Genomic DNA, 13,115 nt, shown 5'->3' with positions numbered 1-13,115 from the left:
TCGTTTTTTCTTTTGTGAGAAGCCTGAGTAGAGACAGCGGAAAGAGAACGAACAGAAATAAAAGAAGAAGAAGAAAGTTTGAATATCAGTATTTATATTATTTCTAATGTTAAACATGAAGAATACTCACAGTTACAAGTACAGGATGTACCACACAGAGCATCTGATGGAGTGGAAGTACATGTACATGTGGTAAAACCAAACTAAAGTTTCAAAATGTTTCTTATTAGAGCCAATTAAAACTCTCTGTCCCTGCATCTAGAAACAAACCAACGAAGTTCAGCTACAGCATTTTACTACTGAAGTACAGTAGTGAAGTACTAGTACTAGTTCTATACAACTCCACAGATACCAGACAGATAAAATACTTCGGCCAGAGAACACGAGCAGAGCGGATAATAATAATAATAATAATAATAATAATAATAATAATTATTATAATAATAATATGATATGATTTTATCTGGAGCTCGTTTAGTTGGAGCTGGTTCTCAGGACTCTTTTATCCCTCATCTCTCTGTTAGCTTAGCATTGATATGTAGCATGCCTTGGTGACTGTTAGCTTAGCATTGATATGTAGCATGCCTTGGTGACTGTTAGCTTAGAACTGATATGTAGCATGCCTAGGTGACTGTTAGCTTAGCATTGATATGTAGCATGCCTTGGTGACTGTTAGCTTAGCATTGATATGTAGCATACCTTGGTGACTGTTAGCCTAGTATTGATATGTAGCATGCCTTGGTGACTGTTAGCTTAGCATTGATATGTAGCATGCCTTGGTGACTGTTAGCCTAGTATTGATATGTAGCATGCCTTGGTGACTGTTAGCTTAGCATTGATATGTAGCATGCCTTGGTGACTGTTAGCTTAGCATTGATATGTAGCATACCTTGGTGACTGTTAGCCTAGTATTGATATGTAGCATGCCTTGGTGACTGTTAGCTTAGCATTGATATGTAGCATGCCTTGGTGACTGTTAGCCTAGTATTGATATGTAGCATGCCTTGGTGACTGTTAGCTTAGCATTGATATGTAGCATGCCTTGGTGACTGTTAGCCTAGTATTGATATGTAGCATGCCTTGGTGACTGTTAGCCTAGTATTGATATGTAGCATGCCTTGGTGACTGTTAGCTTAGCATTGATATGTAGCATGTCTTGGTGACTGTTAGCTTAGCATTGATTTGTAGCATGTCTTGGTGAGTGTTAGCTTAGCATTGATATGTAGCATGCCTCGGTGACTGTTAGCTTAGCATTGATGTTTTTACGGACATAAATCAGTGAATGTGAGACACTAAAATAAAACAAAACCATGTGTAAAACGTCATACATCTTTATTATTATTATCATCATTGTCATAGATATTAAAATTACATCCTTAATAAGAGAAAAGAAATCAACTGCAAAAGCACGAACACGTCTCCTCTGGGTTTATATATAAAAACAGATATGAACAAGTAGGTTAGAGGCACAGAGAAATTAAAGTGCTGCAGGAGGAAACATCTGGATCAACCAGGAGACGTCTCCTCGTCAACCAGGAGACGTCTCCTCTGGCGGCCATGTTGGCTCTCAGCTGCTCAGTTAGTTCATTAGTCGTCGACGTCTTCAGCTCCAGGAAAGATTTTTGGTTTAAAAACAAATAAAAGACATTCAGTAACTCTTCAGACTGGAGGAAACACTGGAACTGAACGTGAAACTGATGTGACGGTGATGAACAGATGAGCCAAATCCCACGGAGCCTGAACGCAGCGTCCCGTCATCTACACCTGGTTTTTATTTACTTCTAGTCCTGGTGTCGGTGCTGTGTTCTGTCCACTTCTCTGAATAAACCAGTTGATAAATTACAGATATTAGTTTTCTATGTTTGCTGTTGGGGGCCACGTTAGGCCTGGGGGGGCCACGTTAGACCTGGGGGGGCCCCGTTAGACGGTCTGGGGGCCACGTTAGGCCTGGGGGGGCCACGTTAGACGGTCTGGGGGCCACGTTAGACCTGGGGGGGCCACGTTAGACCTGGGGGGGCCTCGTTAGACGGTCTGGGGGCCACGTTAGGCCTGGGGGGGCCACGTTAGACGGTCTGGGGGCCACGTTAGACCTGGGGGGGCCCCGTTAGACGGTCTGGGGGGGCCACGTTAGACGGTCTGGGGGCCACGTTAGGCCTGCGGGCCGTATGTTTGATGCCTGTCAAATAAACGATCACCATCATCATCAGGTTCAACAACAATAAAAAACAAGATGCTTTGTAACGTTTCAGTCGAGTTTTCTGTTGCCCCCCCACCTCTGCTCCATGACGCCTGTTACCGTGGCGATTACCGACAGGCTGGATTCTGCAGGAATGTTAGAGAGAGAGAGAGAGAGAGAGATGGCACATCTTGTTTGTGAAGCATCAGCTCTGAGGGCGGCTTCATTAGCGCCACCTGGAGGACCAGCTGAGCCGGGAGGAGCTTCAAGTATTCAGACAGGAGGAGGAGGTGATAAACGGAGGAGTTCAGGTTCAGACTGGACGGAGGAGTAAAGGAGCCCAGACTATTCTGTTCTCCAACTCTTTAACAGCCTGAGGTCCTGCACATGCTCAGTGAGGGTGACGTCTGGCGGCCATGTTGGCGGCCATGTTGGCGGCCATGTTGGTTTATCCAGGGCCGTGGTGCCGTTCATGGTGAAGGCTCCATGTTAGATCTGTGGCCTCAGGTAGACGGAGGGGGCGGCGGCCAGAGGAAACTATGGAGGGGGAGGAGGGACATTCTGGAACCAATGATGTAAATGTTTAGTTTGTATAACGTTTGTGCAGATTTCTTTTATTAAAGTTAAATATATTGTTAAATCTTGTGGATGAATGTCAGATGCTCGCTGTGGCTGCAGCCCAACGTTTCCTGAACCAATAAAAGCAGTTTACTCTGGAGGGGGCGGGGCTTCTGGGACTGGGGCGCTCTGATTGGCCGGTCAGAGGCTGCTGTCCTGGAGGAGCGGCTCGATGTCCTCGGCATCGCTGGCCGGCGTGGTGAGAGGGCTGGCAGCCATCTGAGCGTGTGCGGAGGAGGCGGAGCCAGCGGGCTTGTGGGCGGAGCACGTCTTGAGGTCGCTGGTGCGGCGGTGGCTGGGGATGAAGATGGCAACGAGCAGAGCGAACACGACGGCACATGCCCCGAACAGGAAGGGAGGACCAGGGATGATGGACTTCTACAGACGGACACAGAGCGTCAGGTCAGCGAATAATTTACCGGTTTATCTGGTTTCAGGGCGGAGCCTGTACCTCGTGCCGTGGCGCCGGGTGACCGGCCACAGGCTGCAGGTCGTTCAGCTCCACGTTGAAGAGGAAGAAGATGAAGCCGAAGAGCGCTGGACCCAAACCGTTACACAGACCCCGGATACCGGTGACCATCCCCTGAGCCACACCTGGACACACAGAGGCAAGGTCAGGCTAGCTACCGCTAGCTGGGAGGAGCTACCGCTAGCTGGGAGGAGCTACTGTTAGCTGGGAGGAGCTACCGTAAGCTGGGAGGAGTTACTGTTAGCTGGGAGGAGCTACCGTTAGCTGAGAGGAGCTACCGTTAGTTGGGAGGAGTTACTGTTAGCTGGGAGGAGCTACCGTTAGCTGGGAGGAGTTACTGTTAGCTGGGAGGAGCTACTGTTAGCTAGGAGGAGCTACCGTTAGCTAGGAGGAGCTACCGTTAGCTGGGAGGAGCTACCGTTAGCTGGGAGGAGTTACCGTTAGCTGGGAGGAGCTACTGTTAGCTGGGAGGAGTTACCGTTAGCTGGGAGGAGCTACCGTTAGCTGGGAGGAGCTACCGTTAGCTGAGAGGAGCTACCGTTAGTTGGGAGGAGTTACTGTTAGCTGGGAGGAGCTACCGTTAGCTGGGAGGAGTTACTGTTAGCTGGGAGGAGCTACTGTTAGCTAGGAGGAGCTACCGTTAGCTAGGAGGAGCTACCGTTAGCTGGGAGGAGCTACCGTTAGCTGGGAGGAGTTACCGTTAGCTGGGAGGAGCTACTGTTAGCTGGGAGGAGCTACCGTTAGCTGAGAGGAGCTACCGTTAGCTAGGAGGAGCTACCGTTAGCTAGGAGGAGCTACCGTTAGCTAGGAGGAGCTACCGTTAGCTGGGAGGAGCTACCGTTAGCTGAGAGGAGTTACCGTTAGCTCGTAGGAGTTATCATTAGCTCGTAGGAGTTACCATTAGCTCGTAGGAGCTACTCTTAGCTTGTAGGAGCTACTGTTAGCTAGGAGGAGCTACTGTTTGTTGGGAGGAGTTACTGCTAGCCGGGAGGCTAGGAGCTACCATTAGCTAGTAGGAGCTATTGTTCCCTAGGAGGAGGTAGCATCAGCTGGGCAGAGTTACCGTTAGCTAGGAGGTGCTAATATTAGCCGTTAGCTGGTACCTTGCTGGTCTGGGGAGGCTAGGAGGTGCTAATGTTAGCCGTTAGCTTGTACCTTGCTGGTCTGGGGAGGCTAGGAGGTGCTAATATTAGCTGTTAGCTGGTACCTTGCTGGTCTGGGGAGGCTAGGAGGTGCTAATATTAGCCGTTAGCTGGTACCTTGCTGGTCTGGGGAGGCTAGGAGGTACTAATATTAGCCGTTAGCTGGTACCTTGCTGGTCTGGGGAGGCTAGGAGGTGCTAATGTTAGCCGTTAGCTGGTACCTTGCTGGTCTGGGGAGGCTAGGAGGTGCTAATATTAGCCGTTAGCTGGTACCTTGCTGGTCTGGGGAGGCTAGGAGGTGCTAATATTAGCTGTTAGCTGGTACCTTGCTGGTCTGGGGAGGCGCTGTGTGACACCAGAGCAGAAACTGCTGGGAAAGTGATGGAGGACATGGCTGCTAATGTCCCTGCTGCCCACATCATCCTGAGGACAAAACACAAATATGAGACACAACAGAAACTGAGGATTCACAGAGTGGACACTCACAGAGTGGACACTCACAGAGTGGACACTCAGAGTGGACACTCAGAGTGGACACTCAGAGTGGACTCACCAGGGCTCGGACCCGAAGCCGTACCAGGCCAGCTGGAGCAGCTGGAAGCCTAAACCCAGGAGAACCGTGTTCTTATGGCCGATCGTCCTCATTAAAACACTGAGGAACAGGGTCTGACAACAACACAGAGTATGATGAGACATGAACAGGTCCATGTGATCCACATGTCCACATGTCCTCAGCTGGTCTCATGGAGACTAGACCAGCAAACATGGCTGCTCCAGTACCTGGGCCACGATGGACAGGATCCCCACCATGGCGATGAAGGCAGCGATGGCCGCGGGGGAGAACTCGATCACCTGGAACAGAAAACACTCTCAGGCCTGAGGATGTGGGTGTGGGTGTGGGTGTGGGTGTGGTTGAGGGTTGTGGGTGTGGTTGTGGGTGTGGTTGAGGGTTGTGGGTGTGGTTGTGGGTGTGGTTGTGGGTGTGGTTGTGGGTGAGGGTTGTGGGTGTGGGTGTGGTTGAGGGTTGTGGGTGTGGTTGTGGGTGTGGTTGTGGGTGTGGTTGTGGGTGTGGGTGTGGTTGTGGGTGTGGGTGTGGTTGTGGGTGTGGTTGTGGGTGTGGGTGTGGTTGTGGGTGTGGGTTGTGGGTGTGGTTGTGGGTGTGGTTGTGGTTGAGGGTTGTGGGTGTGGGTGTGGTTGAGGGTTGTGGGTGTGGTTGTGGTTGTGGGTGTGGTTGTGGGTGTGGTTGTGGGTGTGGTTGTGGGTGGAGGCTGCAGTAACGCAGGTGTGTGGAGGTGTTACCTGTCTCAGGTACAGGAAGAAGCTGGAGTACTGTCCGGCCTCAGGCAGGTAGGACAGGAAGACGGTCACACAGATCAGCAGCACCGTGGGGTCTTTACCCACCCGACGCAGAGACTGGACACAACCAATCAGTCAATCAATCAATTAATCAATCAATTAATCAACCAATTAATTAAATCAATTAATCAATCAGTCAGTCAATCAATCAATTAATTAAATCAATTAATCAATCAATTAATTAAATCAATTAATCAACCAATTAATTAAATCAATCAACCAATCAGTCAATCAATCAATTAATTAAATCAATTAATCAATCAGTCAGTCAATCAAACAATCAATCAATTAATCCATCAATCAATCAATCAATCAGTCAGTCAGTGAGTTAATGAGTCAGTTAATGAGTCAGTTAATCAGTCAGTAAACAGTCATTCAGTCAGTTAATCAGTCAGTTAATCAGTCAGTTAAACAGTCAGTTAAACAGTCAGTTAATCAGTCAGTTAAACAGTCAGTTAATCAGTCAGTTAAACAGTCAGTAAACAGTCGTTCAGCCTCCAGGCTGGACTCACGGCGAAGGGGTCGGCCTGCTCCCAGGAGATGGGGAATCCCCAGGACGTCAGCCTCATCTTGTCGGGCAGCGACTCGGGGACCACGAAGAAGACGAAGGCGATGTCAGCGACGGCGATCACCGTGGCGACCAGGACCACCAGGCTGTCGTCGTACTGCGCTGACAGGTAGGCCCCGATGGCCGGGCTGGTCACCAGGCTGGCGGCGAAGGTGGCGGAGACCTGGAGAGGACGGGAAACATTTAATCACGTGGATCCTGACCCGGTCTGACCGTGTGACGGCCGTGACCCGTCTGTGATTGGCTGGTTTGAACCAGGCGTGTGGGGGCGGAGTCTGTTACCAGGCCGTAGGCCATGCTCCTCTCGTGCTCCTCCGTGATGTCGGCGACGTAGGCGAAGATCACAGAGAAGGTCACAGAGAAAATCCCCGAGACCGAGATCAGAGCGAAATACCACCTGGAGGCAGAGACGAGGACACAAGGTTAGACTCCGATCCACCGCACATCCTCTAAACCAGGGGGGCACGTCCAGACCACTTAGACCTGCAGGACCAGATCACTTAGTCCTGCAGGACCAGATCACTTAGTCCTGCAGGACCAGATCACTTAGTCCTGCAGGACCAGATCACTTGGACCTGTAGGGTCCAGACCAGAAACAGAACCTCGATCTACAGGAAACAACTCTTTCCCTTTGTTTTAATGAGAGAACCAGTAAATTAGGAGAATGTTAATAAACTATCCTTTGAAATAAAAAGAAACTTCTGGAGAAAAAGAAGTTTAATTTTGATTTAATTTTAATTAAACAATCTTCTATGGAATATTTGCACATTAATAATAATTATAACCTTTATTTCAGCATTTTGTCTCACTGATGTAAAATCTTTTTGTAGACAGAACGTACAGAACAAGACAAACACAAACTCAAGTATAAATACAGAACAAGGCTGGAGCCAAGTTAAGTTAACTAGAACCTAGAACATCTGCAGATGTTCCTCAGATTTAACACAGACCTTAAAATCATTTAATGACGTAAAACCCTTAAGGAGCTTTGTAGGTCTGTAGGTCTGTAGGTCTGTAGGTCTGTAGACCTGTAGGTCTGTAGGTCTGTAGACCTGTAGGTCTGCAGGTCTGTAGGTCTGCAGGTCTGCAGGTCTGTAGACCTGTAGACCTGTAGGTCTGTAGGTCTGTAGGTCTGTAGGTCTGTAGACCTGTAGGTCTGTAGGTCTGTAGGCCTGCAGAGCTACAGACCAGGTCGACCTGTTTTGTTGTTGCAGTGAAAGTGAAACTGGTCTTTAAGGATCCGACTCTGACGTGTTCACATATTTCATCACATTCCTCTCATGCATTCACCTCCGCTTTGTTCAAGGAGGAGGAGGAGCAGGAGGAGGAGGTGGAGGAGGAGGAGCAAGAGGAGGAGCAGGAGGTCGACGTGTTTGTGAAGTTCAGTCATTTCATTTCCTCTGTAAACTTTAAGGGTCAAACTAAACGCAGACTCGTCTCCTCAGTGGATGAAAGTTTGAGTCATGAAACTGATCTGATCTGGAATCACTTCCAGGAACGAACTGGTTTCAGACAAACACGCTTCAAGAAAGTCACATTGACACTGAACCAGGTCTGATCTGAACCGTCCTCCTGCAACAGAAACTCTACCTGGATCCAACCAAATACACCAGCTACAGTCTAAATAAATAAAGTTTGTGCAGAGCCGGAGTCACACTGGAGTCACACTGGAGTCACACCGGAGTCACACTGGAGTCTCACTGGAGTCTCACTGGAGTCACACCGGAGTCACACCGGAGTCACACTGGAGTCACACTGGAGTCACACTACATGCAGCTGTGAGAGGAACTGGTTGAATTTGTCCGTGGAGCCTTAATCGGAGCATGTGAGGATCAGCTGATCCAGGAGCTGGAGCCAGATGACGTCAGGCTCAGACGCTGGTTCGTGGCCTCGGGTTGGATCTAGACTCAGGTCTGTGCTGTTTCACGGAGACTTAGTGGGTTCAGACCGACTCACATGAGCCTCATGTGACCGACACATTCCTCATTAATCTGGGGCTCGTGAGGCTTTGATTCCCAGCGAATAAAAGATTCTTTAGTGGAACTAGTCCAGATGTTCTTCTACTCGGCTGGAACGACTCTGCCTCCTGTTTGGTTCTACTAGATAAAACCGTGTTCCTTTAATGTGCAGCTAATCTACGGAGACCAGGTCATTTCCCCTGTGGACGATTCAAGTCTAAGATTAGAACCCACAACCTTCCTGCTGTGGTGCTAGCCACTGCTAACGTCATGCTAATCTACCTGCTTCCGTTTTACAGCCTGTGGCATCTTCTTCTTCATACCATCATCACTGAGAACTCAGGTTCTCCAGGTCGGAGAACATCCAGGAACCAGCTGGACGTGAAGAGTTCCTGTTAAATGTTTCAGGACTCATCTGTTCAGTCACTGATGATGCATTTCTTCTCTCTTCAGTGTTTGAAATAAATGAATAACTGAGTAAATGTGTGTTTAATGGAACTGGTGCAGCTGGTTCCTGATGTTCTATCACTTCTGCATTAAAAATACTGGAAACAACCTTCACATACACATCCACAGATTATATCCCATGTTTCTCGGTTATATCTGGTTGTGTTCTGTGTAATTACTCCTGTTGTTTCCACCGGTCGCAGACACAACAACACAAATAAAGCTGTTCCATGTTGTTGTCTGAGCAGAAGCTCAGAATGGAACCTGGAATAAAGTGAAGTCATCTTGGTCTCACCAGGGGCTGATCCTCATGAAGGGGATGGGGGCGCAGGTGAAGAAGACGGTCATGAGGAGGAAGGACTTCCTGCCCCAGATGTCGGACAGAGCCCCGATGAGAGGAGCCGACAGGAAGGACAGGAACCCCTGAGGAGGCCAGAGGAACCGGGTCAGCTGGTTTTATACAGATCATATGTTTGAAAGAATGTGGTGAAAACACTGAGCCTCTGAACCAGAACCAGAACCAGAACCTGATCCGGTCTGAACCTGGAGGCTGGGACTGATAACGGGTTCCTCTCTGAACCTCTTTAAACTTCCTCCGGTCTCAGATGGAAGGTTTTTTAGTTTTTTAGTGTTTTTGTGTTTTAGTGTTTTGGTGTTTTTGTGTTTTTGTGTTTTAGTGTTTTAGTGTTTTTGTGTTTTTGTGTTTTAGTGTTTTTGTGTTTTAGTGTTTTAGTGTTTTGGTTTTTTAGTGTTTTAGTGTTTTAGTGTTTTAGTGTTTTGGTGTTTTTGTGTTTTTGTGTTTTTGTGTTTTAGTGTTTTAGTGTTTTAGTGTTTTAGTTTTTTTAGTGTTTTTGTGTTTTAGTGTTTTGGTTTTTTAGTGTTTTAGTGTTTTAGTGTTTTAGTTTTTTTAGTGTTTTTGATGTAAGTGCAGGTCTGACCTTGACGCCCTGCACCAGCCCGTTCATCAGGAACGTGTGCTGAGGAAACGTCTCATGAAGGACCTGAGGAAGAACAGACGCACAGCGATGAAAGGAGGCGGACGGACTCCGGGTTCTACTGCTGCAAACATGAGGAACGTCTAATCTGATCCCAGATCAGAACCAGCTGAGTTGTGAGATGTTGGTGGTTTCCTCTCATCAGCTGATGCTCCAACATTTCTACTGGATGAAGGTCAGGACTTTGACTTGTTCCTAAACATTAATCTGGTTCTTCTGGAGAACCACTGGTCCCTGATCTACAGAAACTGAACCAGGTCTTGAGTCTGGTCCCATTTAATCCTAATCTCACGTCCCTGAACAACCAAGCAGAGCAGAGTAATGTTCGTGTTTACTCACGGTCAGCATGGGCGTGGTGAGCAGCCCCCAGGCGAAGAACTCCAGGAAGATCACCACCACGGCGTGAGTCACTCTGGCTCGGCCTCGGCCGTTCTAAGAGGAGAACCACAGGAAGGAACATTAACCACTCATCTGTGGGTCTAGAGCACAACTCTAACAGAACATTCAGACTAAGGCAGAACACACTCAGGTCACGTTCACACTGGGGCAGAACCGATCCACCCAACAACAGCAGGACCAGCAACGATATTAAATGAAGAGCAGCAGAACTACAGGAACGTTGGAAATGTTCCCCAAAGGAAAATACGGTCTGAACTGAAGAGTTGGTTCTAACTGGGAACCAGTAAATACCTGGATCCTCTGAGGGGGAAATGATTAAAGGAACATCTGTAACATCCATCCATCAGCTAGCATGCTAGCAGTTAGCACTCTGCTCACTCTGTCCACTGACAGCTCAGTAAAGGTTATTGAAACAAGATGGCTGACAGAAGGAAAGACAGACAGCTGAGCCTGTCGCCACAATCAATAAACCAATTCATAAATTAATCAATTAGTCGCATGATGAATGAAAACCAACTTTGTGTCCTCGATGTATTTTACTATGTGTGGATGTTGTTGCTGCTGGATGAAAAATAACTTCCCTGCTCATTCAGGAAGAGAAACAAATATCTTTCTCGATTCTTGTTCTGACTCTGACTACAACTGGACCACAGTCCAAGGTGGTTCCCCAGCAACAGCACCAGCACCAGTACCGGCACCAGCACCAGCCCCAGTACCAGCACCAGTAACAGCACCAGCACCAGCACCAGTACCGGCACCAGTAACAGCACCAGCACCAGCACCGGTACCGGTACCAGCACCAGCCCCAGTACCAGCACCAGTAACAGCACCAGCACCAGCACCGGTACCGGCACCAGCACCAGCCCCAGTACCAGCACCAGTAACAGCACCAGCACCAGCACCGGTACCGGTACCAGTACCAGCACTAGTACCAGACTCACTGAGGTCACTGAGGTCAGAGAGTGGAGTGCATTCAGTTACCTTTTTACTTTTAAAGTTTGTTTTATTTATTTACATTCAGGACATTTAAAAGTTCTTGACATTCCAATTATACATTAAATAAAAGTTGTTGACAATAATATAGTTTAGTGGTAATAATTGATATCGTCTGAGTCTGAAGCAGCGACAGCGTCATCACGTTTCCTCTGACAGGAAGCGAAGCAGCAAATAAACCCACACGGAAACAGTCTGTGGGTTCAGTGTGAACACGGATCTGGTCTCTAGAGTCCGGGTTAGAGTCACGTCAGACCAGCAGCGTTCTCCAGGGAACCTCCAGACCCAGACTGGTCCAACAGGTTTACAGATCCCCCCACAGAACGTCTCCACTGCTCTAGAGTCCAGTGGTGCTGCTTTCCACCACTGCATCCCACCACTGCATCCCACCACTGCATCCCACGCTCTGCATCCCACCACTGCATCCCACGCTCTGCATCCCACCACTGCATCCCACCACTGCATCCCACGCTCTGCATCCCACCACTGCATCCCACGCTCTGCATCCCACGCTCTGCATGGACCGTGGTGATGTTTGGCTGGGATGCAGCTGCTGGGCCATGGAAACCCGTTCATGAAGCTCTGTCCTGGAGATAATCTGAAGACAAACATCACGTCTGGAGACTCTCTGTCTCCTGACGCTTCCATAACTTCCACTTTGTCCTAAAAACCTCTGACAGGCGACTGTGGAATATTTAGCAGAGGCTGGAACCCGCTGAGCTCCTGAGAAATGTCAAAATCAAGAGTTTTCTCCACAACTTCCTACTTAAATCTGCTCAGCAGCTCAATTTCACTAAATAATCTCAGAGCTCTACAGACAGAACGCAGAGACAGAGGCAACATGGACTGAATTATAATGTTTTATCGTTATCAGAATGGAAAAATATCCTAAAGTTGTCCCTGAAAATGTCTCCGATGTTAGTATTTTATGAATGAGGGAAAAAAGTAATACAACAACAGTTAATACGGTAGCCAGATAGGAAGCGCTGGTGAGCATGCGCACAGACTACAACTATTACGGTAGCTATTAACATTACAGCAATAACAGTTTAGATATGTTTAAATGTGAATACATATCAAAATAAATTAAATCGGGATTATCCATGTTTCTTCTTTTCATCTTTAAAACATTTAATTCTATCTTTATTATTATTATTATTATTATTATTTATTTTATTTTTTTTTAAATCTCCGAGCTGTAAATGTCCTCGGATTTCCTTTCAGAACCCTGGTCGCCTTATTTTTAATATAACGTTTCTTTTTAACGTGTCTCTGTCCCCCACGTCCCAGCAACTACGGATTAAAACAGACACATTAGCCGTTAATGCTAAGTTTGTTAGCTACCGAGCCGTAGCGGCGGTGAAGGTGTTTCCGGTTAGCCGGTTAGCCGCCTAGCCAGTTAGTTCTCACCGAGCTCCGGACCAACATGACGTCGTTGGTCGCTGATTTGCCCCGGTTCATCTCACATCCTCCCGACACGATGTTCACATCCAGTGTGCGCCGCCGGTCATCCTCCTGGGGGCTCTGCGTCTCTTCCAGGGTGTCCCGCGGTGTGAGCTGTGGCTACGTCCGGGCTGCGCTACCAGGGACTCGGGCTAACTCTGTGAAGTAGTGGTAGGCGGATCGATCCAAAAGTATCGACTGTATCGATACCATGTAGGTAACGTCATTGATCGATACCAATATCATGAGATCGATACTGAAGTTTCAGTTTCTGTCTTGAACGACTTAAGTTTACTTTTTATACTAAACAAAGGACAGAAGTGCAATGAAGGGAATTGTAGTTTCTGAACTCTGCGTGAAAAAATTGTTTTCATTTTGTTTCTACACAGAAACCTTTAGTATGATAGTAAAGTATTTTCTATTTATTTATAAACTTTGCCTAAATTCTGTACTGGTTTTTAACCGATTAATACTCTAAAAGACAAATCACAAAACACATAGAGGTCATGAAAATTCAGATTTAACACTGAAGAATATTCAAGGATTAATTG

The 13,115-nt window shown here is 47.7% G+C and overlaps 1 protein-coding gene across 2 annotated transcripts; it reads right to left on the bottom strand.

Annotated features, from left to right (window-relative positions):
- Positions 1–1,315: 1,315 nt before the first annotated feature.
- Positions 1,316–12,746, bottom strand: mfsd14bb (major facilitator superfamily domain containing 14Bb). 2 transcript variants are annotated; one of them, XR_007113226.1, is made up of 13 exons: positions 12,532–12,745; positions 10,069–10,161; positions 9,673–9,735; positions 9,030–9,157; positions 6,612–6,726; positions 6,274–6,492; positions 5,705–5,818; positions 5,186–5,257; positions 4,959–5,071; positions 4,731–4,828; positions 3,246–3,388; positions 2,134–3,172; positions 1,316–1,906 (listed from the first exon to the last, which is right to left on the bottom strand). XR_007113226.1 is itself a non-coding variant. In XM_047591151.1 (13 exons), the coding sequence occupies exons 1-12, from the start codon at positions 12,580–12,582 to the stop codon at positions 2,936–2,938; spliced, it is 1,446 nt and encodes a 481-aa protein (XP_047447107.1). In that variant the 5' UTR covers positions 12,583–12,746; the 3' UTR covers positions 2,010–2,737; positions 2,889–2,935. The 2 variants fall into 2 exon arrangements, 1 of the variants encoding a protein (XP_047447107.1); XM_047591151.1 differs by lacking the exon at positions 1,316–1,906 and having other exon boundaries at positions 2,010–2,737; positions 2,889–3,172; positions 12,532–12,746.
- Between the last annotated feature and the right edge of the window lie 369 nt (positions 12,747–13,115).

The sequence above is a fragment of the Mugil cephalus genome, chromosome 8, assembly GCF_022458985.1.
Source record: "Mugil cephalus isolate CIBA_MC_2020 chromosome 8, CIBA_Mcephalus_1.1, whole genome shotgun sequence".
Lineage (NCBI taxonomy): Eukaryota > Metazoa > Chordata > Actinopteri > Mugiliformes > Mugilidae > Mugil > Mugil cephalus.
Note: the sequence above shows the minus strand (reverse complement) of the source record. Positions and strands in the feature narration are given on the sequence as shown.